The 23,466-nt window shown below is 44.0% G+C and overlaps 1 protein-coding gene across 1 annotated transcript; it reads left to right on the plus strand.

The window, feature by feature from the left end:
• The first annotated feature begins 831 nt into the window (after window positions 1-831).
• Window positions 832-22,698, plus strand: LOC308306118 (piggyBac transposable element-derived protein 4-like). The gene is made up of 7 exons (XM_080751018.1): window positions 832-1,216; window positions 6,963-7,043; window positions 15,471-15,516; window positions 16,460-16,575; window positions 19,359-19,526; window positions 20,493-20,561; window positions 21,077-22,698. The coding sequence occupies exons 1-7, from the start codon at window positions 850-852 to the stop codon at window positions 22,654-22,656; spliced, it is 2,427 nt and encodes an 808-aa protein (XP_080607144.1). The 5' UTR covers window positions 832-849; the 3' UTR covers window positions 22,657-22,698.
• The last annotated feature ends 768 nt before the right edge of the window (window positions 22,699-23,466 follow it).

Consider the following 23,466-nt stretch of genomic DNA (forward strand, 5'->3'; position numbering starts at 1 on the left):
ATGGACTGCTGTGGGCACCGGGGCACCACGGCCACTGTGGCCGTTTGGGCATGTCATTTTTCGAGGGGCACACGGCCAAAGAGAGGGGCAACGACGGCCATGGCCGTCGTGGCCGCCGTGAATTTCCTGCCCTGGTTGGAACTATTTAACCAAATCAAATATGGCCTGCCCTGTACAGACCCCTACAGACCTATAGATGTAGGCTATGTCCTCTCTGTGTTTGATTATTAAGTTTAGTCAACCAGGCCAGGAGGTCATTAAAAAGCTGGCTAACTCAACTAAGGACTTGTGCACAATATGTAAAACGCGAAACCCCTTTACACACAGTGGTGGAAAGTAACAGTATTTCTACTTGAGTAGCATATTTCCAATAATTTTACTTCTAACTGTAATTGTAACTTTTAAATGTTGCACTTAAATTATGATTTCATATAGGCCTAATTGAAAACTTGTGAAATGGGACATTCTGCATAATAGCCTACTTTTACTTTTGGTAGTAGGCCTACTTTGAGTAGGCCTACATTTAATTGATACCAACACTTTTGTAGGCCTATATACTTTTTATTTTTATTTTATTTTTTATTCCAGACTTTTACTTGTAACAGCGTATTTCTATATTGCAGTATTGATACTTGATACTAATTAAGTAAAGAACACACAGCACCGCTCACATATCAACGCTCACGCAACGCGGTCTGGGTGCTGTTGTGCGAGTCTGCAGCTGGGTGCTTCTCTCGCGACACACACCCACACCACACGAGTCGACTGGAAAAGAAAGAAAGCACTGCAGCCAAAGCACGCAGAAAGAAACAGAGAAACACAGCAATGGAGTCGGGCACATCGGACACGATGGACTCGACAACGTGGACACATTACGACGTCCAGGCTCTTATGTGTGTGTGGGGAGAAAGAAGGGTCCAGGTTGAGCCTTCTCCACCTGGACCCTTAAAAACGGTTTATCTGGAAATCGCCCAGCGTCTCTCTGCGTTGGGGGTCGAGCGCACAGGCCAGCAGTGCCGCGAAAAGATGGAGGAGTTGAAGCAGGACTACAAGAAGGCAAAAGACAACGAGGGCCAAAGTGGTGCCGACAGGACGACATGGTTCGACGCGTTGGACGCTATTCTAGATAGAGCAGGGTCCAGTAAGGTGATGGGGTCCGCCACGGTAATGCTGCAAGCTCCAACTGACGACACCATCAGAGAGATACTGCAACGAGGTGGGTAAACAACAACAGTGGTGTAAAGTAACTTAGAATTTTGAGGTACTTTTACTTTATTTTAGTATTTCCTATTTCCATTACTTTTACTTTTATTCCACTAGATCTCGGATACACATATTGTACTTTTACTACACTACATTTATTTGACTAGTTTAGTTATTTTGTAGATTTAGATTTGTATTACCAAACATACATTAACCACTTAATCAGTCTTAAATATGTTTTGGCCATTTGAGCCATGCTAGGCATTGTGCTTGTAGATTATTTGTGTATGTGTGAAAGGCATGACATTTTGCACAATAACAATAAGTAGGCTACTTTCTACTTTTGTATACCAATTTTTATACAAATATTTTTGATTCAAGTACATTTTGAATTCCGGAGTTTTACTTTTAACAGGGCATTTCTACATTGCAGTATTGCAGTGTAGAAAGTGCAAGTATAAAGGCTTCTGCTTCGCTGAACATCTATTTCTCCACCTTCAGATGTTTCTCTAATCTCTACTTCTCATAATCACAAAATGTTTACAAACTTTCCCCCACATATTGGCCTGTAGGTGGCGCCGGGCCGGGTCTAGGTTGCCTGCTGTGCAGGGCCGGGTCTAGGTTGCCTGGGGCCCCACACAAGTCGAGGCTGTGTTTTGCTGTGCAGGGCCGGGTCTAGGTTGCCTGGGGCCCCACACAAGTCGAGGCCGTGTTTTGCTGTGCAGGGCCGGGTCTAGGTTGCCTGAGGCCCCACAAAGTCAGGGCCGTGTTTTGCTGTGCAGGGCCGGGCCTACGTTGCCTTGGGCCCCACACAGTCAGGGCTGTGTTTTGCTGTGCAGGGCCGGGTCTAGGTTGCCTGTAGCTCTGGTCCATAGCGTTAGTGGAGTTCTCCCTAACGCTATGTTCCTCTACCTCCGTATTCCTTGGCAAAACCGGAAAACCCCGCCGTCTGGTCCGAAAATAACAAAAACTGTTTCGCCCCTCATCAAACCAATGGTATCAGTGGACAGTTGAAAGCTTACTCTACTTAGTGGACGCGGGCTGAGCCCCCCACCACACGATTAAAATACATTTCTAGGGCAAAATGAAAAATATTCTACCGGATGGAGACTCCATTTCTTCTCGTTTTTCACTATTTGTCGTCGCCATCAAGGTGCCAACTCACTACTGCCGCGCAGGTCAGAGGACCGAATTACACTGAGCATTAGTCTCACTGGGTGTTATTCAACTCTGCGACGTTGGAAGCGCTGTTTCGTAAAAACCTGGAAGAGCGTCTCCATCCGGTGGAATATTTTTCATTTTGCCCTAGAAATGTATTTTAATCGTGTGGTGGGGGGCTCAGACCTCGTCCACTAAGTAGAGTAAGCTTTCAACTGTCCACTGATACCTTTGGTTTGATGAGGGTGAAACATTTTTTGTTATTTTTGGACCAGACGGCGGGATGTTCCGGTTTTGCCAAGGAATACGGAGGTAGAGGAACATAGCGTTAGGGAGAACTCCACTAACGCTATGGACCAGAGCTAGGTTGCCTGGGGCCCCCTCTGAGGTGTGTGGTGCTGAGCGGTGGTGGTGCTGAGCCTAGGTAGCCTTGGGCCCCACACAGTCAGGGGTGTGTTTTGCTGTTTTTTCTCTCTTTAAAAAAGAAAATAGAGAATGGATGGATGGATGGACAGACGGACGGACAGACACCTGGGCACTGGGGACATGTGGGCACCTGGAGAGGTGGGCACCTGGACAACTGGCCACTAGGGACATATGGGCACTTGGAGAGGTGGGCACCTGGACAACTGGGCACTAGGGACATGTGGGCACTTAGAGAGGTGGACAACTGGGTACTAGAGACATGTAGGCACTAGGGTCATGTGGGCACCTGGACAACTGGGCACTTGGATAAGTGGGTACCAAAGCCATCTCGGCTCTAGGCACATGTGGGCACCTGGACAACTGGCCACCAAAACTATCTGGGCACTAGGGACATGTGGGCAGTGGGCACCTGGACAACTGGCCACCAAAACCATCTAGGCACTAGAGCAATCTCTGCACAGGCAGGCAGGCAGTGCAGCGAAGTGAGTGAATCAACTGTACGTGCACACTAGGGTGCATCAAATTGCAATGTTAAAATTAAATCTCAACATATCATTCTGTCTGGGGTTGCATTTTGTTATGACACACATAAAAATGATTTGTGCAAAGTTTTGGGAAAATTACTTGAGATTTAGAGGTCCAACGCAGCATGTGAAAAATACCAAAATGGGCGTTTTTGGGTGTTTTCCTGAATAACATCGATGCAATCTCAAAAACGACAAGAAATAGATTTTTAGAACATTTATTTTGAATTGAACAACATATAATCTAATACTCAAGTAAAGTGCAACTCCTCAGTATCTGTACTTAAGTACAGTATTCAAGTAAATCAAGATACTGTCCTCGAACATGTCTCAATAAAGTGTCCTACTCCTGGTCCAGCTTGCGCTTGCTGCGGCGAAGATTTGGATTCTGTGTGCGGTCATGCTCAACTGCCTGCAGCACATTTTGCAGATGCCCCTCGCTCCTGGCTGCTGCCACGAAGTCTGACGTCAGTTTGACGCCACGCTCAGGCTCAGCGCAGTCATTCACCACATTGATGGCACGTACATTCACTGCACCCGTTTGAAATGCTGCACTGGTAGGCCAATCCTCTACATCCAGTGAAAGAAAAGTTGGATCAATGTGCAGCAGGTGCATGCCGAACCAACAGTCTGGGTTGGCGAGGTCAGCCAAGCTGGTGGTCGGCGAGAGGGTTGGAAACTTCGGCTTGCCAAAGCCAGTGCCAAAGCGGAGCTGTGGGGCTCGCATGGGTAGATCAGCCGGCTTGTGCTCCAGGATGGCATCTGCAAGTGCGCGTCGCTCACCAACTGGCACCTTGGTGCTGAAGAGTGCCAGGGGCAGCATCTCGCCTGTCAGGTACCATAGGTGCCTCTCCAGAGCCTTAATTGCTGATGCAGCAATGCCCTCGTCAACAGCCTTGTAGTCACACAGGTGGCGGTAGAGTGTGAGGTCGTTCCATCCAGCATCTACGGCCGTATCACAGGTCATCCACCATGTTGCGTAGATGTGCGTAATGAACTTGGCAAACGCCCGAATCTTCAACACCTGCTGTTGTGTTGTGATGGTCCCCTGAGGAAGCAACGCAATGTGCTGCTCCATCAAGGCCAGCTTGAGGGTGTAGAGCAGCTTGGCCATCCACCGTGCCTTGTGCAGTGCTCCCGGTCGTTGCAAGGTTACTGGAGTTTGAGCTGCAATGTCTGCACTCAGATACACTAGACATAGCTGCACAAACTCACGATAGTCACCCCTCTTGTAGTTGAGCAGTCCTGCAGCGCAATCATTGAGTTCAGCACGCAACTTGCCAAGAAATGGTGGTTCAGCATCCCCAGGAATGTAGCAGGACAATGTGCCGCCCTTGTGTGGCAACAGGTTCCAGTTGTCCCGCAGACGTGTAAACAATGTCACCTCTGGCGATCGTGACGCCTCCACCTTGAGGTGAGTGAAAATGTGGCTGAGGAGCACCTCTCCGATGTGGTGCCGGCAACCGGACCAGAGTAGTGGTCGACCCAGTGAGTTCTGGATGGCAATGCAGGCTGCTGTGAGATGGCCGGTGTTTGAGGCCGTGGTGTCAAATGCCATGTTGACAACCTGATCGGTACAGCCCCAGTCCTGCAGCAGCTTGCATGTCAGCCGGGCGATGATCGTTCCACATGCCTCGTCAGTCCCCTTCATGTATGCTGGCACGCCGAGTAGTTTTAGCCGCTCCGCATCTCCGACCACCACCGTCAGACGCTCCTCCAACTGACGCACATTGTTGAGCATTGGTGTCAACTTGCTGTCCCAGTGCAGGGTGCACATGGGAGGGGGTGTCCACTGCTCGTGCTGTTCCTCACTGATGGTCTTCAGCACTTGACGGCGTGATCGGTCTGCTGTCGCGTAGGATGTGGAGACCATTTCTGAATTTCCACCTGACTCCTCGATCAGGCCGCGTGTGAAAGCAGCCTGCTGCGTTGGTGTCATCTTCAGTCGTGTAGCCAGTGACACAAGGCTTGGCCGGCTGAGAATGTCAGGTGGAATAAAGGCTGTGGTGCCTGTCTTCTTGCGTTCACGGATGGGTGTGTTCTCAGCCAGTCTCCGTGCTTGAAATGTAACAATGTTGCAACCTTGTGCGTGAATAACTCACACACACACACACACACACACACACACACACACACACACACACACACACACACACACACACACACACACACACACACACACACACACCAGCAGGCCATGTGCGAGCAGGGCAGAGTGAAGGGACACAGTTCCTGTTACCCCCTTATGGCATAAAATCAGACGTACCGTTGGACCTCTAAATCACCTCGTATCGCTTTAATATTTTGTATCTATTGTTTTTGCATGGATGGTAACACTTTTAGCACCCAGACAAATCAATATTTCGGAAATGTGTATTTTGATGCACCCTAGTGCACACAGACGAACTAGCTATGCAGCAGCAGCCCCACGGGTTAAAAATGCAAGATTAGTAGTGGCTACAGTACTTATAGCGTTATAACAATCCATGTCCGCTGCGCTGATTGTTGTCACAGGCTGATTGATATTATAATCAACAGCCGTTTCTTGGCGAATCTCAGACGGAATTGATTAAGATCATTTTGTTAAAGAAAGATTCTGCACTATATACTGCACTTTTCTGTTGATGCAATCATGCAACTCTCTCTCTCTCTCTCTCTCTCTCTGCTGTTGTGGGAAAGAAGCCTAATTTATACTTCGCAGTTTAAGGGTGTCGCACCTAAAACAGCAGACCTACAAGCTCACCACGCGTCGTGGATGCAACGTGCTGTGAGCTTGTAGGTCTATGTTTTTAAAACATTTTGGATAAAAATGGCATAAACCTTTATGAAACACGATTATATTAATATAATATAATAGAATATAAACCAGGGAGGGACTTGTTTTTCAGGTCAAGGACCCCTTAGCTCAGAGAGAGATCACGCAGGGACCCTTGCTCTAGGCTAGGTATTATAGCCTACTGTACTGTAGGCTATTATATAAAACTGTATCACACAAATATTTGGCAGTCCCCCTGTAATAACCCTGAGGATTGGGGTCCCTGTCACCCAGTTGAAGACGTGTACTAATAATGATATAGGCCTACTACTCTATGATTAGTTATCAAACAATTCTACAATAGCCAGCAGCGTTGTGTTCTGCCATAATACTAATAAGTTGGGTTGTTAGACTGCAGAGCCTAGTACTACAGTACTAGAATTTAAATGTAATGCTTTTTTTAGTAGCTACATGTGTTGTTAAATTGATGTGGGCTTGAATCGTGGTGAATCGTGAATCGTATCGCATCGTGTCGGGGTCAGAGGTGAATCGTGATGTATCGGCAGGATTTCAATGTATCGCAATTATATCTTATCGCTGGCAGTGTATTGAGATGCGTATCGCCTCAGTGATGGAGATTCACACCCCTAGTATGTATGTATGTATGTATGTTAGTATATATGTTATTTGGTTAGTTAGTTAGGGGGGCAGTTCTCCATTTTCCTAAACCTGACATTCCTACCCACTGCCATTCCTACCGAGGCAGGTTAGCATTTCACCTGGTTAGCATTCATCAGTGTTGGGAGGTTAGCATTTCACCAGGTTAGCATTCACCAGTGTTAGTTTTACCAGATATTCCCTGCTGGTTTAATTTGACAATGTTTTTCATTTGACAGACACTGTGACTGCTGCCAGTTCTACTGATGAGGAGACGAGCAGCGACGACACAACGATATCAGTTACTCCACAACGGAACAGTAAGATTTCAACATTAATTGCCACTGGGCATACTGTATGCTGTACTGTACTACTACATGACTACAGGTGTTGTGGTGGAGAAATTCACTGAATACAAAACTATTCTAACCTTCTGACAAGACAGTTTAAAAGTACAAAATAAAAATTTAATGATGACTGTTAATGAACAGTCAGCAACAGTTCTCAGAGAGGACACAAAGACGTTTAGTACCCCATTACAATTTACAAGTTAGGCATTTAGCTTTAGCAGACGCTCTTAATCCAGAGCGATTTAGAATAAGCAAGAATAATACAATGGTTGCTATGCAGAAGAGGAAGCCGTTACTGATCGACGATTATTCAATTTAGCTGATTAGTGACTCTTATCACTCTATTCCATTGGATTCCCTTCTAAAAGGAGCTGTCTAAACTGATTGTGTTGTACTTTTTCAGGAGTAATATGTTATAAGTAACATAATTCTCCCAACAATGACCCAACACTGTTTAACGGAGGCAGGTTGAAGGGCCTAGCAGTTACAGGGGTAGACATTAAGGGAAATGTACTACTTTACTTTTTACTATTTACTACTATTCCTATGCAGACTTCCCATTATTGCCACCATGTCTCCCACCATTGTAACCACTGGCCCAGGACAATTTGTCATGTATAGGTCCCCATAATAATGAAAAATAACCAATTTGATTGAATAACATTTATTCAATACATTACTGCTGTCAAAAGTGCAAATAAGTATTTGAAGTGCAACAATAACAAATTGTTTGAACAGTGCATAGGTTTTCTGAAAAACATCAAATATTATTCAAAAAATTACAAAAACAAATATGTTGCTACATACTGTACATGTACTGTTCTAAACTAAAATGTGTTCCCGGCCTGAATGGGTTAATCGAGCAAAACAAGTTCCTCCTCCATCTCCTCCTCGGTTGGTTGGTTGGGACGCCCTGTGGCTTCTGATGCCCAGGCAGTAAATCCTGGGTGTCTGCTTCTTGGCCATGACTGCCACCAGCTCAAAACAGCCCTCTTGGCATCAAAGGCGTCCCCTCAATGGGTCAGGTACATAAGCCGAGTCAGACTTGGAGTGGACAGTGTTGACCGCCAGTCACTTTTCACCCTCTTCATGGAACTGAAGCCTCGCTCACAGACAGCTGTTCTGATTGCCATGGTGAGGTCAGATTTACCTTGGCAAAGATGCCAAGGTTCTTGAACCTCTTCTTTAGATCATCTGTAAAATAGAATTGCTTAGCTGTTAATGGCAAACCATAGAGTAAACTTACTTATTAAAAATAATATGACTACATATGCTCTACATACCTCTCTGGAGCATTAACTGGAGTGTCTCTCTGAGGGGCCCTGTGCGGCGTCTTGCCCAGGCTTCATACTGCCTGTATTCGCCCATCACCACACTGGCTGTGGTCCCCTCACGCACCAGGAGGCACTCATAATGCTGGCACAGGGACTCCAAGTCAGCTCGTCCATGGAGGACAAAAGCTTCCTTGGAGTCCTCTGTGCTGCCAGGTTTTGGCCATGTATTGTTGTCCAGGGCAGAGAACTTTGCCACAATACTGTCTGCAGACAGCAGGTCCCCCAGACGGCTCTCTATGTGTTTGGTGATAAGGTCTGAAAATACAATTCATGTCCGTGTTGTCCACATTTCAATTGTTGTCAAAGCTGGCTTAAAAACTGTCAAGGGTTGTCATTATTTATTAACCTGTAATGATCTTCCTCTCAGGAAACATACAGTAGCAGAGATGTTGGTGAGCTCCACCCCTCCGTAGACTCCTGTCACTACAGCAGCCAACATCTTTCTGTGCTGCTCTCCTGGCTCCAGGCACAGCTCTGTGAGGCCACTGATGCAGGCCTCTATATACTCCACTGCCTCCCCTGATAGAACATAGTTACTGTCATCTAACTTGTAAGACCACATAAAGCACTGGTTCTTTCAAATTTCAAGGTCTCCCTTAACTCTGACAGTGTACAAATACACTTGTACCCGTTACGGTTCATTTGGTTCCGTTTGTACACTGTCAGAGGTACAGACTTATATGGGTCAATTTACACCCCCCTAAAGGAACCCACAGAGTCCCTGATCCACTTTGAGAACCACTGACATAAAGCATAGAAAATTGAAAAGTAAAACATACAGTATTTACCTGGTGTAAGGTTATCCAGTTGAAACTGGAGGCTCAACGTCTTCAGATGCTCCAGTGTGTCGAGAAGGAAATGCATTAACTGCACATTCTCAAAGTTCTTGAGGTACTGGAGGATCTTCTTAGCCCTCCCCACTACTGCAGGTGAAGGCTGGGGTGTCCGTTCTGGGCTGACCTGGTCCTCAAAGTGTGCCACAAAGACAGAGTACCCATTACACAGGATCTGGTGAAAGACAACATGACATATTTACTATTGTTATATCTACTCATATTGTTCTGCATTACATAATGTTTGGAAAAGGGTCAATCATTGAACAACTACCGGCGTTGCCTTGTGTATGTAGGGCAACCACCTGGCCCCCTTCAGGTTGGTAGACTTGAGGACCTTGTCCTCTGCCAGTACCCTCAACTCCCTCGGGGCCTTTGGGGAGTAGTGGTACTGCATGTAGAAAATGCAGCACCTCCTGCAGCTTTTCAAGCCGTGGCTGGAGTTTAATGGAGTCCACCATCCCTAACTCCAGCCTGTGTGCCACACATTGGATGGAGAGCAGGTGTCCCATTTCCTGTTTCAGCTTTGCAGCCACACCGTTCTTCTTTCCCATGTTGACCGCAGCACCGTCTGCACAGAGGAACACCAACTTATCTTTCCACTGGTCCAGACCTGCTTTCTGAAACACTTAAGAAAAAAAAAGAAGAGAAAAGCAATTATTATTATTGGCCAGGAACAGCATAACTTTATCATACTTTACTAAATAGCCTATTCTATTGGCTTCTTTTTATTGATTATTTTATTAGACAAAAATGGAGAACAGTATACGTATAGTCAATACAATAGAAATGTTGTACACAGTACAAGTACAGTTAAACACCCTGCCTAAAAGGAACATCCCAAATAAGACCTTTTACGGTCTTTTTTACGTTGGAAGCCCTTGGTATTTAATTCATGGACTTACCTGACTGTACTACTGCAGAGAGCACACCTTTGGCATGGGCATGTTTCACATCCTCGATGCCGAGGAAGGACTGGACTGGACCTACTCTCCTCACTGAAGTATTTAACATTAACACTATTTCATTGTCAAGGATCCCACTATCTGTGGCCCCATTGATCATGACGCTTAAGCAGCGGGTATGTTTAGGTCAGTGAGCAGTTGCTCCCTCTCCACGTTGTAGATATCAACTGTGAATCTGGAGGGAAATAAACACGCATTTTAGTCATTTAGAAATTGTAAAAAAGTAATTAACCCATTTAGGCCTAGAATTATTGAATGCTTTAACCAGTGAAAAATAGCAGATATACAAGCTCACAGCGCGGCACCGAGTGCCCCGCTTGCGAGCTTGTGTATCTGCTATTTTTGGAAAAAGTCGTGAAAATGTGTGCAAATCTTTGAATATATATGTTTTCAAAGCGAACGTTTGTAACTCAAATTTTGCTTCTGGGGGGTCCCTGGAACTAAATATTTTGAGATGGGGGTCCGTGGCCAAATAAATATAATTTTGAGGGTCCTCCACATGAAAAGGTTTGAGAACCACTGACATAGTATTCTCTCAAGAACAGACTAACTGAGCTCCAGTTAAGTGAAAAGGACCTTTTCTTTGACGATGGCTAGCCAGATTACTGACATAGAAACAGTTTTTTCTAAAAACCATAGAAGGATTCAAAAGACACTTATAGAATCGGGTCAAAATTCTAATTTTCAGGATTTTTCAAAAATAGCAGATCTACAAGCTCGCAGCGCGGCACTCGGTGCCGCTCTGTGAGCTTGTATATCTGCTATTTTTCAATAGTTAAAGCATATAATAATGATACACAATAATGTGTACACCGTTCTAAATGGCTTAAATTAGGAATTTGGTTGTAGTTCTCACCTTAAACATGCCTTATCCGACTTGTAGCAGTTGGGCATGTTGGAGCCGATCCTGCTGTTGAGCGCCACCAGGTCAGGAAAGCCAGTAAATGGCTTTTCTTTCTTTACCGCATAGTAAGCTGTATGGAACATGTTTTCCATGTGTTTCTGGAAGCCTGCATCCATGTTCCAGTTTACATGTACTCCTGCTAACACAGCCGGTGTCTCATTCTCTGCCTTCTTCCTCTTCACACACATTTGGTGTGAAACACCCTTTTCATGAGGGTCAAAGCCTGTGGAGCGTTCTGCTACCTGGCCCTTGTAGAGTGGAGAATCCCTAAATTAAACAAGCAAAAGAACTCACATCTGCTCTGTATTGATCATGTGTAAATAATTAAATTATAACTACTATAACTAGCTACTATACTACATTTCTAGTATAAAGCAAAAGTTCATCATTTGATTATTATTACAATAATTGTATCATCATCTCAAGCACCAATTATGATTGGAAGGAGAAATATCTACATTATGCACTTTCTGCTTGACTGTCATGTTACCAGTGCTTAATTATAATGTGACTATACTAAAATAAAAATGTAAAATAAATGCAATAAATCCAAGCTCACAGCTCTGCAGCAAACAAAACAGTTGCCTGCCCAGAATCTAGGCTCATAGTGACAACTTCCCATCGACCCACTGACCATAGAGGTTTATTTATCTCGGATCATGACTATCATAGCTCTATTTTATAGATTTTTGAGTGGTGGTCTCACCACTCCTGTGATTCGCTTTCACAATGTTACTGGCTGGCTGGCCGGCCGTGTATGTCTGTCGCCTGCCATACCTCTCCTGACCACACACACAGACCACAAACACACACACACGTAAAAGGAGGGGCGCTATTGAGCAGGCAGACTCAACCCTCTCTCTCTCACACACACACACACACACACACACACACACACACACGTATTTGACTCTTTTTATTTGACTATTTTTATTTGACCACCACTCAGTTCACAAGGTGTGATTTTTATATCTAGGATATACAAATGTAAATAAAATCAATTGGCTAGGGGTTTATGATGGCATAATTGCATCATTTTAAAAAACTGCATTACTGCTGCAGCTAGTCAGTTATACCAGGTGTTCTCAAACTGCCAGGGACCCCCATCTATAGTCATGCTGAACCATTATAATTTCAAGGACCCATTTAAATTGTAAAATCAATGTTAATTTAAGGCGCTTAATGGGTCCATTTGGTTCCATTTGTACACTATGAGTTACACAACCAATAAGGGTCCATTTGGTTCCTAACTATCATTTACCTGGGAACTCCCTCAAGGACCACTGGGTGTCCCCGACCCACTTTGAGAACCACTGAGTCATACAGATGACAGGACAGGATGTTTTAGAGACTGGAGTGTATGATAACAATTTGCTACTGCTCAACTCTGAAAACACCGATCTACAAGATCACAGTGCGCCACAAATGTGACTCGTTGTGTCCTTGCAGATCTGCGTTTTCAAGCGAGACCAAATGATGGAAGTCATTTTCACCGTAGTAGCGCAACAATGCGTTATCATACACTTCTGTTCATACACGTTAACCTTTCTCTAACTTACTTGTCTGCAAATTGGGGCATTGATTTGCAGAGTTCACAAAATACCACATTTGTGGTCTCATCATATCCAATCCAACTCCACGATCTCGCCATAGACGGGTTTCTGGTCCACGTTACACTGATAAAACTAGATGCGTGCGCAGGGTCCGTACCAAAATTAGCCAATGAAACCAGCGCTCCCCAAAACAACAGGTTTGGGGATTGGACGGAATTGATTACATGATACAGTCAGCTGTGCATTTAGTCTCAATGTTTGTAAACAAGAAACCCGTCTATTGAGGCTGAAACTTTCGTGGTCTTTTCTTCTCATACTCCTTCTCACTCTCTCTCTACTCCGTTGACTTTCTTTTCCTTTCTTTCTGTTTTTTGCCCGGGCACTGGGGGTTTAAGGAACATTGTATTAATTAATCGGACGGAGCGACGGACAGAAACGGTGTCTTCTCCTGAGAATTCAGCATCACTGTGAGCGAGCGAGGAGCGAGCGGTCACAGTGCTTGCTGCGCGCTCGGGATCACGTAACGCAATTACCGAGACAAATACAAAACACTGTACCACAGAGAATGAATGTGAAATGAGATATAGCCTAATTGTTTTTGGAGCGGTGAAAGCGCTCCCAATAGACAGGTATGTCTGTGGGTGGGTGGCTGGCTATGTCTGTAGCCTGGCAATACCTTGAGTGGCCACACACAACACACAAGTTAAAGGAGGGGTGCTGTTGTGCAGGCACACACACAACACACAGCTTCTATGGCACTATTGTGCAGACTAGACACACACACACACACACACACGGTATAGCTGCTCAGATTCACCGCTCCACTTCGAACCGAGGTTTGATTTTTAATTGTTGTTTTACTTTCAAGGCATTATTTTCTCTGGCCCCAACGGGCAAGTGGTTGATGCATTCTGGTGACCCTGAAGGCTTTAAAAGTACATCCGGGTAGGGCAGTCGTGATTAATACATAATCGTCTTTTCGCGATTATTTTTCATATTCTTGAATACGCCTCCTCCTCAGTCCTCCTTGCGTCCCCGGCCGCTCCTCCTCAGTCAGTCAAGGGCAGCAGGGACGCACTGACTGCAGTCACACAGCAGGCAGGCTGGCTGGCTAACTAAACATGCTTAAAAAGTTTGTTTCAACCGATCAGATCAATTACTTTTTCCAGATGGTCGGAACAGACACATGTAGGCCTACCATACGTATCCCGGGACTATATTCCTTTTGATACATACAGAAAAAGGCTTTCACTTTCGTTTCAACACAGAAGACTGGTCTTAGCGCTGCTACTTTCCTGTGGAGGGGATGATGATGATCACACTGGTGACTAGAGTATAGATGTTGGATCGTGATAAACATTGTCGGCTATTCTCACTATGTTCAGTTGTCGGCTATTTTCACAACGCCTCGCGACGCGTTGTGAGCTTGTAGATCGGCTATGTTCGCATCGCAAATAGGTAAATGTACTTAATAGTTACTTTACACCACTGAACTGATGTTCAAAAAGAAATTCAATTGCTCTTCTAAGGTGTACAGTATGAGTATTATCAAAGCTCATCATAGTGGCATAAAAAAGAAATATATATATATATATATATTCGTCAATCGTGATTATTTTGTATGACGATTAATCGTCTCCAGAAATTCCTAATCGCGACAGCCCTACATCCGGGCCAGCGAGCCATTTATAATGACGACCCCTGAGTTAGTTTCACATGTATGGATCAACAATGGACAGTGTCAACAACATGACAGCCTAGAAGGGTTGATATATATGGGAATTGATTATATTCTGACCCTAATAAACCCTTTTGCAAATCCCGCCCCATTCTGCCCTGTTACTATGATGGGACATTAACCCTGGGCAGATTGTTTTTATAGTGGAAGTGGATGGGATTTTTTTCCCCTTCATAGCCTCATTACAGCTATATAAAGTACCAAAGGAAAAACACCTAGGTGATATTAATAAAAAGGGAAGACAAAGGTACAGTAGTTACATTGCAAAACAGGGGATTTACCCGAAAATATATGTTTTAATTTGTTTAATCCCAGTGGGACAGAATCCTCTTTGCAGATTCTTTTATAGTGGTAGTGGATGGGATTTTTTTCCCTTCATAGCCTCATTACAGCTATATAAAGTACCACAAAAAACACATCTACGTGATATTAATAAAAAGGGAAGAAAAAGGTACAGTAATTACATAGCAAAACAGTAGTTTTCCCCCGAAAAATAAATGTTTTAATTAGTTTAATCCTCTGGATCAGAGATAGAAAGAGAAGCGCATTGCATCTTGGGTACTAGGAAGAGGACAGAGAGAATGTTTCTCCTCACATAATAGGCTGGCTTTTCGTAATTCTGCCCATTTAAATTATATGTACCCAATCGTGACTCTTAGACCATTGATAAGGTACATGTGAACTAGTTTGTTGAAGCTTATTCGTTATGATGAGCGAGATCGCTTGACGCTTGCCGTCGCTATCACCGTACCGGCCGATCTCCGTGTTGCGCACTGCGGACAGTTGTTGAAAGCCACATTCAATATTCTCCACTGCACAAACTCCACCCCCGATAGCAAAAAGTGAATGTTTTTTTCTGGTTGGCCAGTCAGGGAGTCTCAGGGACCAATCAGAAGGCTGACAAACGGTCTATTGCTCCCGATGTGCAGGTTGGTGCCTTGCATGGTTTTCTCTGCCATCAGTGACGTGTATGAATGTAATTCACAATCTATGTAAAGCGTTTAGATAATAAAAAAGCGCTATATAAATGCACCATTTAATGCCAATCACTTTTGTTTTTGTCTATCAAGGGAAAAGACGTCGGGAGGTTGAGGTTGAAGCCATGTTGAAAGACAGGTACAGTTCAGTGTCTATAAAACCTTGTTTTCTTCTTCCTAAACCGGATCACACAGCTCTGTTTAGAATGAATATCAGGCTTTCCTCTGCAGTGGAAAGTCTGGTAATGCAAGGTTAAAGGAGTAGTTCACCCCCAAATGCATTCGGGTCCCCATCCGCAATCAATGGGGGTAAATTTACTATAATCAATTTTTTGTCTTAGGAATGCGACAAATACAAAAAGATATTATTGAACTTAAGTCGCCATGGCATGAGTAATCAATAGAAAATAAGTCATTTTGGGGGTAAATTATCCTTTAAAGGCGTAGTTCACAAAAAACGGTATTTTTTCCACTAAAATTAAATAATCCATGAATTAAAGTTTCCATTATTCAATGGAAAAAAGTAATTTTTGGGGGTGAACTATTCCTTTAAGGGAGGCGTTATGCATGTATCTATTCAGCATCTATCATTTGGCAAGACACACTGCTTGTTCAAGCTATTTGGCTGGTGATTGGATGGGACCATCTGTCTATCACAGTCACTCATACTGACGTATCTGCATGACGTATAGTAGCTGTATGCCGGCAGGAAACTAAACACTAAACGCAAGCCTCTTTTTTTTTAAACGCACTTCACATTGCGGTCCCCTGATGGTGTGAAGTGTGTTTGAAGAAAGAGGCTCACAGCAGCACCGGCTTGTTCGTGGTTGTGGCAAAGGTGAACAGTGAAAGAACTACAGTGCAAATGCAACAAGCTCTTCTCGTATCGCGTCATGCCCGGTCTCGCTCTGATCCCGCCCGTAGCAGCAGCGGTTCCAGTTGGAGGCTGGATTGGGAACTCAATGGAGTTAATTCGTTATTATTATTATTATTATTATTTTTTTTTTTTTTCAGAATTTAGGCATTATGCCAATGTCACCATCTGTGTTCTAAAGGTTACTGGTGTGTGTTTGTGTGCGCAGCAACACGGACAGCAACTTCTTCATGGAGTGTGACACGGAGGAGTTCGACCCATGGCAGCCTGATGATGATGATGATGAAGCGGATGTTGACTGGAAGTTCCAGGATGATGATGGTGGTGAGTACGCTGTCACCAGGGCATACGAGCGGTGCGAAGTGCGAATGGCACGTGGAGCGGGGCGGGCTCTTTTTTTTTTTTTTTTTGCGTGAGCGAGCAGGTTTAAAATGGTTTTGAGCGGCATTGGAGCGAGGATTATCCTCCGCTGTTTGGAGCGCCGACCCTTCACTGCTCCAAGCCCATCCTGTTGGGGCAGCGCACCATAACATGAACCTCACACATGCAGTGCAGTCGGCACCGCTGAGAGCACAGCAGTCAAAGAATTTGCAGTGCATGTCCGTCGTCCTTCCTTCCTTGGTCAAGATGTCTCTGTCATCCACACAAAATGTTTGTATGGATGAAAGTTAAGTTTTATCACCAAAAAAGTAAACTTTGGCATCTAAAGATGGCGTCTTTTGTAAAATAGGATAGCTGTCCATCGAGCTGAGGCTCGTGGCTCGCGTTAACGCAGGCAGTAGGGTCTTTGTGTTGGGATTGGGAACGCTTGTGGCAAAGGAGAGACAGGACACGCAGCAAAATAGGCCTACTTTTATTTATTTTTCTGTTTTGGCTGTGATCGACGAACTAAGTGGAGCGCAGAGCGAGAGATGCACAAATCAGCTTGAGCGGGGGGTGGGGGGGGGGCTGCTTTTCTACTTGCTCCGCTCCTTTGTATGCCCTGGCTGTCACTGACCTTCGTTATGCCAGTTGAGTGGCAGTTGGAGTGGGGGTGGGACAATGATTGTTATCGTTTGTCGAGATAACATTTTTTTTCACAATAATCTTATCGCAGAGCAGGGACACTAATGTCTCAGAGGCAGAGATCTGTACTTGCCAGGTTGCAATTATTCTGTTTAGCTGATTGGTGACTCTTAGAGCCCACTTATTTTGTGTGCCAGAAGTTTTGGCGTCCGAAATGTTACGGCAAACTACCTAGTATTTTTTGCTGAAAGTACTGTGAGAATACAAATTTCCCTACAGTGAAAACGCATACCGTGATTTTTGACTTTTTGACAAGCAGGTGCGTGCAAGGAGCCATTATGAACAGTTAAAGCATTGTATTTGGGATTGAAAGCTTCACCTTGCATAAGGGGATTAATTATTAGGCTAGAATCCATATTGCATTCGAATGTAAGCCAAACACAGAAGACATAAGTCTATTTCTTTCTCCAATCTTCAGCCTATACGGCCGCGGTGCTGAGAATGCAATCTCTTGCTTGATCAATTCATGGCTGAAACTTATTTTTATTCTATAGCCCATTTTTAATTAAGCTGTGTGGTTTTGATATAAGTCCAGTCTGGAGAACTCCACTGATTATGCTGTGATGAAACCTGGAAGCTTCATCGTTAGTAATAGTTTCTCGTTGTCGCTGTGTGAAAATTAAAAGCAGAGCAGCGAGTGTCGAGTCTGGTCATATCGTTTACGGAGCCACGTGAAAAAAACACAGCTACAACACATTGCATCAGCAATCCTTTCTGAAATGTGTTGTTGCATAAATAATAATTCTTGTAACTTGTTAAATCCATTTGTAGGTTCAGGGTGAGAGAGAAAGAGTCTGACAATGAAAAGAAGCGACGAGCAAGCAGTCAGACAGTGTGGCGGTTGCCATGTCTGCTAATTATAAGCGACTCTGGGCTTGATTTCTGTAAAGTTGCTTGTAGATTGATAGTTGCTGGTTGCGTTTTATGTTTGTTGTGAGCTTGTAGATCGGCAATTTTCAAGTAGCTGATGCGGCGATGCATTATATAGTTTAAAACTTTGTGTGGCCTTGATAATATCACTTTTTGGGGCTTATTTTCGTACACCTGGTTGCTTATTTTTATCGCAAAGTGCAGGGTTTCCTGCAGGAAAAAGTCTTGACCAGGGGGGGGGATCTCATGGAGCGCGTGCGCCGAAATTTTTTGATAATTAATTAATGAATTCGAGTAATTAATTCATTTAATTTTTAATATTAATTCTTATTTTTGCCCTATAAAAAAACACATGAATGTGCCCATGATGACGGAAAACACAACTACATGCTATCATCCACATTTATTCAACATTGAATAACTACGTTTTTCACAGGACAGTGTAACTTGTTTTTTTCCCCCAGGTTAATCAACCAGCACTCGTGCCATATAAATAGAAGTCTACAGCACAGTAAAAAAACAACAACATTGGTGTAAAGTAACTAAGTAGATTTACTTAAGTAGCCTACTGTACTTATACTGTACAAAGGAGATTTTCAGGTATTTGTACTTTACTTGTCGTTGTGAGTAAATGAGAAGAGGTCTAATTAAGCAGCTGCATGCGCTGCTCTGCTCTCCTGCCAGTGAGGCACAAGTAACTTCACATGGCTGCCATGTTTGAAAGATAGGGTTGGTATGGGGGTTAAACATGCAATTTCGCGATCGCGAAAGTACATGTTTACATCATGCCTAGTACATTGTTGGAGGTCCAAAAAGTTTTTTTGAAAAAAAAAAGAATTTGAAAAAAAATTTTTTTTTTTTTTTTTTGGGTAATACCCTTGGGGGGGCGGGGGGGTTTTCTGGCCGGGCGGGGCGCCTGGCCTGTAAAGTGCTGCAGGAAACCCTGCTAAGTCTAGCAACTGGTCTTTCATGCCGCCACAATGCTTTAGTGAAAACGATGTATTTTACAGCAATGAGGGCATGTGAAAAGACCCAAAAAACAAAACTCCCGGCAAGTTCAAATTATTATGCTAATAATTTTGCATGAAAAATTCCGGAACTGCAATGAAAACGTGCCTTTATTCACTTCTAAACGGAGCTGGCTAAACGGATTGTGTTGTACATCCCAACAGAACACTGTTCAGACGCTGACACAGAGTTGGACTCGGGTGATGAATGGCGTCCGAGTAGGGAGGACATCGGGAGCAGATCTAATTCTCCATTCCAAAGAAGTTCTTCTCCATTCCAAAGAAGTTCTTCTCCATTCCAAAGAAGTTCTTCTCCATTCCAAAGTGACAGTGGTAAGAATACATACATTTCTATCATGGTTTGAGATGAAATGATGCATGTGATGTATTTGATGATGATGCAGCCTATGTATTTACTACTGTACATAGATGTATGGTAAGTTGGTAACTATGTATAACTGCATTTGATGTATAACATACTGTATATTTCCAAATAACCCTAACCCTTGGGCAAATAGCCGCCAGGCACCGAATACCCGCCGGGGGTCTTGACACTGCCATTCAAATGGATGTAAATAAGTTTTGCAAATAGCCGCCCGATTCTTTTAACTGGCAGGGGTTCAAAGTTATTTTACAAATTAAAGGCCCAGGCTATTATTTGGAAAATTACGCTATGTGCTTAATGCTAAATGCCTAAAATTGATTTGTTCTCTCTTGTTCTCTCTTTGTTCCTTACTGTCCCCCCGACTCGGTCGAGGCAGCACGGCTGTTCACCCCAGAGTCAGGATCTGCCTGACGTTTCCTCCTCCTTAAGAGGGGGTTTTTCGTTACCATTGTCGCAAATTGCTTGCTCAGGGTGGGGGCCTCGGGCCTGTGAGGTATCCGCTCGAGTTCTCTCGAGGGGGTACCTCACAGGTACAGGTTCTGCTCGGGTTCTCTCTCTCCTCCCCCCACCCCCCCTACCCTTACCTCCCCCTCCCCTCCCCTTCCCCTCCCCCTACACACGCATGCGCATGCAGCGCCTGTATGTGTGTGTGTGCGTTCGTTCGTTCGTTCGTTCTTGTACATACGCATGCGGGACCTGTGTATGTGTGTGCGTGTGCCCCTTGTTGTCTTTCCCTTGTCTCTCCCTTGTTTCTCCCTCTCTCCTCTCTCTCTCTCTCTCTCTCTCTCATGGCTCTTTAGCCTTTGTAAAGTGTCTTGAGATAACTTGTTATGATTTGACACTTTAATAAAATTGAATTGAATTGAATTTGATTTTGTGTACATATTTACCAACTGCCAACCCTGTGATTTCAGAGTCAGACACAGAATCTGCACAGCCAGTGTCTAATGCCAGATTACCATCTGTTGGCAGTAAAAATGGAGGTAAGAGCAAAAAAAAAAAAACTATTTTCACAACAATAGCCAGCCTGTGATTTTCATAGATTTTACCTCATTTTGAAGACCCAAAGAAGCCACACGCGTCTACGTTGTGTAAGTTCATGCACTTTCTCACGTCGACGTCACTTGTTACCGCAATCGTCCTCCACTTATAGATAGGGCCTGGTGAAAAAAATGTGCTTTTTTTTCTGGTGAGGTTTGTATGGAAGGCAATGGAGGCCTTGTCACTTCCCGATGAGGTTCTTCTCTCAAAGCATCATGGGAAACTGAGTTCCTGCATAACTGTATACAGGAGACGCCGATGTAATTTAAAACAATGAAAAGAAAGTTGAGGGACATTCTCCTCAATGGTGGGGAACCGCAGCTTTTTGAATTAAAGAGTATGTTTGCCATTAGCGGGCAATGTGTTAACGACAAGCACGCACGCACGCACGCACGCACACACACACACACACACACACAAGTATTTTGTGGTAATGACTTATTTCTTTAATTTGCAGGTGGTGGCAGGCCCGATCGAAGGCCTCTGGCTACAGATCCTCCTGAGTGGTCTGAAATGAACTGGCAGCCAAAAAACATTCCTTTCACCGCAACTCCTGGACCTATCAATGGTGCTGCTGATCTTGATTCAGATCAACCTGTTGACTTTATTGAGCTATTCCTTACTGATGAGCTGCTCCAGGTTATTGTTGATCGGTCTAACTTGTATGCAGAGAAGTGCATTAAAACTGCCACATTAGCGCCATATTCTAGAGCTAATAAATGGAAAGCTCTCACCGTTCTAGAACTAAAAAACTTCCTAGGGCTGTTTTTTCTAACTGGTGTCGTTCATAAGCCTGAGATGGATATGTACTGGTCTACAGATGAAGCACTAGCTACCCCCTTCTTCACCAAGACCATGTCTCGCAACAGGTTTCAACTTATATGGAGATTTCTTCACTTCAGTGATGACGAATCAGCCGATGCTACTGACAGGCTGTACAAAATCCGCCCAGTCTTAGATTACTTAATCTCCAAATTCCGTGAAATGTATCAACCAAACGCAAACATTTGCATTGATGAAGGTATGCTTCTGTGGCGTGGCCGCCTATCTTTCAAAGTGTACAATCCACAAAAACCTGTCAAATATGGCATAAAATCCTACATCCTTTGTGATTCTCAGACGGGGTACTGTTTGAACATGAAGCCCTACTGTGGAACATATGCTGCCCTAGGAGACACAGTTGAAGGTCTTCTTGGTGATCTAGCAGGTCAGGGCTATAGATTGTACATGGATAATTATTACAATTCTGTAGCAACGTGTGAACGTCTAATTGATCTAAAAACCCATGTCTGTGGTACCCTAAGAACAAATAGAGGAGAACCACCATCCATTCGACGGGCTACAAAAACTGACATGCAAGTTGGCGAAATAATCGTGCGTCACAATGAAAAGGCGATGATCTTGGCATGGCGGGACAAACGAATCGTGAGAATGATTACAACATTCCACCAGAGCGAGATGGAAGAGGTTCAGGAAAATAAGAAAGGCCACAGCGATAAAGTTACAATACTGAAGCCATCTTGCGTTGTTGCATACAATAAGTCAATGAATGGAGTTGATAGAATGGACCAAAACATTGTGTATTACCCGTTTATCAGGAGGTCCAACAAGTGGACAAAAAAATTTGTAGCCTATCTGTTTCAGATCAGTTTGTTCAATGCTTTTACCATTTACAAAGCTAAAAACCCAATGGGCAACTGTAAAAATCTTCTCTCGTTCATTCAAAGCGTTGTAAAGTCATGGACCAGCGTGAGAGCTGATGGTGAGGGAGCAAGGCCTTCTCTACCCGGTCATACACGGTATCGTAGGACACCGATAATGGACCCTCAAAGCAGGCTGGATGCCAAAATTGCGCTCCATGAACTTATTAAGCTACCACGCACCGGCAAATCTAAACACCCCATGAAGAGATGCAGGGTTTGTGCCAAAAAGAATCTGCGGAGAGAGACGAGGTGGTACTGTAAGAGCTGTAATGTCCCATTGCATCATGGGAAATGTCACTCACTGTACCACTCAAAGGTGAAATATGCTGAATAATTGTATTGATTGTGTGTCTTGTTTGTTTTTTGTAAATTGTAATGAAAGGAGAAATCAAACCTTTGACACAAGCAAATCTTGTATTAAATAAAGTGCAGATGTTGGTGATTAGACTCCAGTGTCATATAAAAGAAAGAATACAAAGACCATAACAGTAACTGCATCAAAAGTAATCAAATTATACCATAAAAACTGGTCAAACATTGACCAAATTCACAAATAATACCAGTAAGACTCCCTAGTCTCCACAAATAGGCCAAAAGTTTGTTTTACCAATTATCAAGACATACGGGCAGTTGACAGTTTGCCATGGTTACTCATTGAAGTTGAATCTCCATATATGGAGATAACCTACGCATCACACTAAGTCTGACCTCACCAGCCCATATTTGGGCATGAGCAACTTATGTCTCCATATATGGAGATATGATGACATCACACAGTCCTCAGCCGATGATGTGGCGTGATGTCATACAATACACAAACGAGCCCTACAGTATAAAGGGGCAATTCTTGCCAGGAAAGAAGCATTTCTTCGACTCAGACCTTATCGCCAGGGTTGGCTTATAGCAGCTGTCGGTAGGACCATATATGGATTCTGTTAGTGTGGATCTCCTAACAGGGCATCATCTGGGATACAATCCCTTTTATGCCCATATATGGAGATCCCTAACAGAATCCCTTTCATGCCCATTGCCCATATATGGAGATCCCTAACAGAATCCCTTTTATGCCCATATATGGAGATCCCTAACAGCATCCCTTTTATGCCCATATATGGAGATCACTAACAGCTAACAGAATCCCTTT

This window comes from Nannobrachium achirus (assembly GCF_963921795.1).
Source record: "Nannobrachium achirus genome assembly, chromosome: 2".
NCBI classification, from domain to species: Eukaryota; Metazoa; Chordata; class Actinopteri; order Myctophiformes; family Myctophidae; genus Nannobrachium; species Nannobrachium achirus.

Bases quoted from the DNA above. Each gene is read 5' to 3' on its own strand.
- LOC308306118 (XM_080751018.1), top strand. From the start codon at position 850: ATGGACTCGACAACGTGGACACATTACGACGTCCAGGCTCTTATGTGT. The intron at 7,044-15,470 runs GTAAGATTTCAA...TTGTCTATCAAG, and splicing joins AGTTACTCCACAACGGAACA to GGAAAAGACGTCGGGAGGTT. The intron at 19,527-20,492 runs GTAAGAATACAT...CTGTGATTTCAG, and splicing joins TCCATTCCAAAGTGACAGTG to AGTCAGACACAGAATCTGCA.